The following is a 6,000-nucleotide window of genomic DNA, read 5'->3' as shown; positions in this document are numbered from 1 at the left end:
TGGGTCCCTCCAGCCGCGCGCTGTTGCTGGGGCCCGGGCACCGCCCTCTTTCACTACCGGCCAATGGCAACGCGGCAGGAGCACCGCCCAGCTACAGAGCAGACCAATGGCGACGCAGAGAGGGCAACGCCCAGATCCCCCGTGGGCCAATGGTAGTGTGCTTCGGAGCCCGGGCCGCCCCAGCCAGGCGAGGAGGCGGACGGGCGGCCGCTGGCTCCGCCCCGCTCCCCTCTGACCCGGTGTCTAGTCGCTCTGTCTTCCTGTTCTAAACCACGTGGACGCGTCGGGGGCTGCCGTGGTCCTGGTCGCGCTCCCGGGTCCGGGGCCTCTGCGGACGGCGCGCACATGGCGACCCAGGCGCACTCACTCAGCTACGCGGGGTGTAACTTCTTGCGCCAGCGCCTGGTCCTGTCCACCCTGAGCGGGCGACCGGTCAAGATCCGCAGGATTCGCGCCAGGGACGACAACCCGGGCCTCCGAGGTGACTTGGGAGGGGGCGCGAGGAGGGAGGACCCGGGGTCGTAGCCCGGAGTGGCCACTGGGCGCGTGGGTGGGATGGTGGTCGGGCGGCAGATCTGTCCTCGAGCTGCGCCACGCGTGGAAGGATGCCCTGCGGCTCCTGGGCACGGGTAGTAAACAGCTGCACGTTTTCCTGGCTAGCTTGTTGCTACGAATCGTAGGCATCGCCCACTCGCTTCCCTCTCTTGAGTCTCTTGCTTTCGCCATAAACCTCCCAGGAGAAAAACAGTTTATTGGACCAACATCTAGTGATTGAGTGAGTGGACGGACAGACATTGGAGAGAAAAGTACCACTGATTGGTTTGCCAATCTCATCCAAAGCGGTCTCTGAAACCGCTGCCCCGCTTGGACACCAGTTTTTGTCGCCATTATTTATCTCCTTCCCCCCCACCCCCCGCCCTCTCTCTTCGGAAGTGTGTTATAAAATTTTATTTTTAAACGATGCGCTTGTTTCTATTAGTCACCGATGTGCGCAGTAGCGAAGCTTTGTAATAGGGTTTTGTTTTGTTTTGTTTTTTGAACCAGAGTCTCATGTTGCCCAGGTTGGCTTCAAACTATGTATGTAACTGAGGATGCCCTTCAAGTCCTGTTCCTTCTACCTCCCCACCTCCCGAGTGCTGGGATTACAGGCCTGCTCCAGAACGCTCAACCAAGATAGTTTTTATGTCGTAGACCTAGTTGTCTTGACTTAAGGAAAAGGCAGGCCAGACAATAAACTGCAGGCTTCAAAGGTCTTATTGATTTATCTGTCTCACAAAGGTAGATAGATAGGTTGAACCCATCATTTGAACCCGCGTCTTGTTCAATGGCTTTGGTTTGCAGCTGTTCCCCTAGAATTTAGGTATGTGTTCAAAAGTGTCTCCTAGATCCCTTCTGATAAAGACAATTGAACCAATTAAAACCAAAAAGAAAAACCTGTCAGTAGCCTGAAAAGGGGAGGGGGGGCTGTAATTCGTTCAGGAGACCTCCTGGGTCAGGCTGGTATGTTTATTTTTGCAGATTAAAAAAAAAAAAAAAAACTAGAGGGCTAGACCATTTCATCATGTCTGAATTATATATATATATATATATATATATATATATATATATAATTTCATTACTACCACTGTAAAAGTTTTGTGCATGGTGATGGAAATAGGTTAGGAAAGAAAAAAAAACCAGAAGGCTTGTTACGGGAGTGAGTAAAGTCTGTCTTCCCTGTACTGCTGGAGAGAGCACTGGGCTTGGTGACACAGCCTTGTAATCCCAGCACTCTGTAGGCTGAGGCAGGAGGATCCCAAGTTCAAGGCCAGCTTGGGCCACACAGTGTGTCTCTGAGTTAGAGGTCAGCTTGGTCTAAACTTGTGAGTTCTAACCTAGCCAGAGCTGCATAGTCAGACCTTGTTTTGGGGGGGTGGGGGGATCGTTTAACAGAAACAAAAACTGAAAGCAAATAGTCAAGAACCTCAAAGTTTGAGGAGAGATGATGACTAAATTGGTTGTACTCCATTCTCTCAAATCTCTTACCCCCACCCCCTCTGCACCCCCAGTTTTAAATCTGGTCCTTGGGAGAAGTTATTGCTTGGGCTGCTGTGTTGTGTTTCCAACCCCAGATTAGCCTGGAGACCTTGCTTCTACTGTGACCACTGGGCACAAGGTTTTACTTTAATTCATTAATTAATTAAGGTACAAAGTGCTTTAGCCTGGAGACTTGGGCTTTCTTTCACAAATATGTTGCCCATAAGAGAGAATTCAGAGTTGACTTGATAGGTGCCTTCTAATACAGTATTTCAAGGTTTCTAGGAACTCACCTGTGGGTTCCTGTTTCTTTTCAAAAGCAGGATCTTGCCCTTGGCATTTTTCTGAAAAGCTAGGGATTCTGGTACCTGGGGAGGCAGTGCTAGCTGGTATTCTGTGGGGTGCCACTGTAGAACATAGTTTGCTTTGCTCCATGTCTTAGGGTTCTGTTGGTGTGGAAAAACAATCTGACCCTAGGCCATCTGGGGAGGGAAGGGTTTGTTTCAGTTTACAGTTGTAGTTGCTCAGGAAAGGAAGTCAGGGTAGGAGCCCAAACCACAGGTCAGGGAAGCTGCTGCTTATGGTCTTGCCCTTTTTGCTTTCTTATATTCTGCAGGACTACCTGCCCCGGGGGACATCATTCCTAGTGGGCAAGGGAAGGTACCATGGGCTTGCCCATACATAGGCCAATCTAATGGGTGTGTTTTCTGAATTGGAATTTCCCCTCCTCAGCTGACTCTGGTTTGTGTCAAGTTAACAGCAAAACCTAACTAACACACCTTCTCAAGGTACTAATGTCACAGAGACTGACACTTGAGGTTTTATGCTGGCTTAAGGGTTCACTGTTCGGTTACTCACAGAGGGACCTCGATTCACATCTCAACTTTAATTGGTAGACTTAACATGCCCGAAAATACATACGTAAGTTAAGTATGCAAAATATACACATATACAGAAACACATGAATGTGGATTTGGGGTCGTAGTTCAGTCCTCAGTAGCATCTTCCATCCCTGCCTGCCTCTTCCTGACTTAGGTAATGGAATGTGGAACAAAGTCAGAGAATACCCAGTACAGTCTTCAGCTGGAGTGCAAGTCCCATCCCCCAAAAGTGCTTCCTTAAACCCCCCAAAGGGAGTGCGTGTGGAGGAGGCTGCCTCAGGGCCATTCAGAAGTTTATTGAGCCTCATATTGTGCAAGGCTTTGAGGAGGGGAGTCTAGATAGACGTTGGTTGCATTTGCACTCCGGGAACTTGTCCTCTAAACAGGAAGAACTTGAGTGGAATAGCACGGTGAAGTGAGGAGAGTCTAATGTGGTAGAGGGACCCCGTGGACCCAGAACAGAAAATAGCCTGGCAGATGTAGGAAAGGCATTCTCGATGTCCTTCTGTTGTGACAGTGGGAATGGTGGCTGAGGGTCATTACAGGAGAATGCATTCTCTTAAGCCCCTCCCACTCCCTTTAACACTCTGTGTACGAGTCTGTGTACATGAGCACCCCACAGTGTTCCCTCAGGCTGTCCTTGGACCCAGGCATTCATCCAGTTGTATATGCATGGTAAAGTAGGGCCATGGAGTACCAGTGCCTGCCTTATGGGATTTCTGTGAGGACTGAACTCAATCCTTAGATGTAATGAGCAGAAGGAAAAAACACAAGCTGGTTTATTAAGATTCTACTGAGAACTGGGTAAAGTTGTGCTGTCTGGTGTCCCAAGTTTTTCCCTGCTGTCATTGGGAACTTTTAAATATTTAAATTATGTTGTTCTTTGAAGTTTCCCTTTTAAGTGCTGATTTCTACATATTTGCATATTATTGGTAGTTTCATCCCCTGGTATGCTGACAGTATTTAGAGACTTTTTTTTTTTTTTAGATGCCACTGGGGGGAGTTGTCAAGTAAGGAGAGCCCAAGAAATTGTTAATACCCTATGGACCCCACTGTAAAGAATTTTATTTTGTATATTAGCAATAAGTCTATTTAGTGTCAGTACTGGTACTAAACAACTCTGTTCTAGTAGACTTTAATAACTAAAGCTTTTTTTCACATAATTTTTTTATTGATTCTTCGGGAATTTCACATCATTCGCCCCATTCACCCTCATTTCCCAGTCCTTCCATATCCGCTCTCTACCCTTGTAACCTCCCCTCCCCGCCCTTGCAAAAGGCAAACAACAACATCTTATATCAGGGCAGCCTTCTGTAGCAGGCAACTTTCCCGTCTCCAGTTCTGCTGTGTACGTTATCATTTCGCTCCACTGTGTTTCCTGCCTCTCCATCACGTATTTGTTCCTTGTAATGGCATTGGAAGCCACAGTGTGTCCCACAGTACAGCCTTCTGCTCAAATAGCTTTACTTGCAAATACTCATTACAACGAGTCTTTGGTCTGGTTCAAAGCTTCTGGCATCTACTACACCATTAATACTGGACCCTCACCCAGACTCCTCTGGGATATCTTGCTGTTACCCTGAGTCGTGGAGGTCCTGTAGGTTTGGATCTGCAGGACCCACTCTTTCATGTGCTCCAGCAGCTCATAGATGGGGTAGATGTTGGGGTGGGCCAACTCAAAGTCCTGGATCTGGTCATCCCACCAGCTCTCCCATACTCACACCACTGGGGCCAGCTCTTCTGCAGCGCCCCTGCAAAGGGTGGGTAAAGCTTTCCTTTATACTCCAGATTCTTTTTTTTTTTTTTTTAAGATTTATTTATTTATTCTATGTAAGTACACTGCAGCTGTCTTCAGACACTCCAGAAGAGGGCGCCAGGTCTCATTGCGGCTGGTTGTGAGCCACCATGTGGTTGCTGGGATTTGAACTCTGGACCTTTGGAGGAACAGTCGGGTGCTCTTACCCACTGAGCCATCTCACCAGCCCCCTATACTCCAGATTCTTAAGAATAGCAGCAGGTATTACTAAAACAGCACAAGGAGCTAGACATGGTAGTACAGGTTCCGCTACCGTAGAGAAGGCTGACTTAGAAGCCAGTCTGGGCTGCAAAGGAAGACCCTCCTTGTTTCAGAAGTGGATGAAGACTCAGGTCATGCCCAAGCCTTGGGACTTCAGGCAAAGAAATGAATCTGTTAAATAAAACTGCCTTCTTCCTGTGCAGAGAGGTTTAAATAATGGGAAGAAATTGGATACCAAAGGCAGACGATCCTGGAGTAGTTCCAGTTAACTCTGTAGAGACACCTGGTATGGTGGCACACACCTGCTGTAACCCCAGCACCCAAAGTGGAGGCAGGAAGTTAGCTCAACGCCAGCCTGGGTTACATAGCGAATTCTGTGTCAGCTGGGCAAAGTAGTCTTAACACGTGTCAAAACACTAAACAAAACAAAAGCAACAGAAATGCAGTCACATGCAATTTATATTTCACTCTTGAATACAACAACCAATTATACTGCCTCATTCTATTCTTCATGTCAGAGAAAGTAATATTCTGTTGTTCCTGCCATTTTACTGAAAGTAAAACAGCCAGGGTAGCTGAGTGATGGAGGTGATGGGGCTTATTCATGAGGGCTCCGGCCTGAAGGGCTCATTTTTCTCTTACAGACGTTGGGTATGCTATGTTGGTATTATAAAGTCCCAGGTATCTCTGTCCCCTCTCCCTACAGGGTGTCTCTTTGTAGCCCTGGCTGTCCGGAATTCACTTTGTAGATCAGGCTGGCCTCAAACCCCCAGTAGAGATCCAGAGCTGGACTCTGTGACCACCCAATCAGATCTCTGCCTCCCTGGCCCTGCAGCACTTATGTAATCTGTAGGAGGAAGGCCACTCAGAGTCAGCAGTGGACTGGCACCATTCTCTCGGGACTTGAGTGGCCGTGAAGCCCATCAAGAAGACTTTCTGCCTTGCTCTGAAGACATGACGACTCCGTCAGTTTCTTACGTCAAAGAGTATTTTCCTGCCTTAAACGATGGCCCCTATCCTTCCTTGTGACATTTATCCTCCTGGCTCCAACCCCTCTTCTTACCTGCCTCCATGCTGTGCACACTC

At 48.1% G+C, this 6,000-nt stretch overlaps 1 protein-coding gene across 1 annotated transcript in view; it reads left to right on the top strand.

Annotated features, from left to right (window-relative positions):
* The first annotated feature begins 235 nt into the window (after positions 1-235).
* Positions 236-6,000, top strand: part of Rcl1 (RNA terminal phosphate cyclase like 1) — a 42,369-nt gene continuing 36,604 nt past the window's right edge. Inside the window, exon 1 of the mRNA XM_021151344.2 lies at positions 236-481. Within this exon, the coding sequence (XP_021007003.1) occupies positions 346-481 (136 nt within the window). The 5' untranslated portion in view covers positions 236-345. The remainder of the gene's footprint in view (positions 482-6,000) is intronic.

The sequence above is a fragment of the Mus caroli genome, unplaced genomic scaffold (assembly GCF_978045245.1).
Source record: "Mus caroli unplaced genomic scaffold, Mus_caroli_1 scaffold_20, whole genome shotgun sequence".
Classification (NCBI taxonomy): Eukaryota; Metazoa; Chordata; class Mammalia; order Rodentia; family Muridae; genus Mus; species Mus caroli.
The sequence above is the reverse complement of the archived record's forward strand: the minus strand, read 5'-3'. Positions and strand labels throughout refer to the sequence as shown.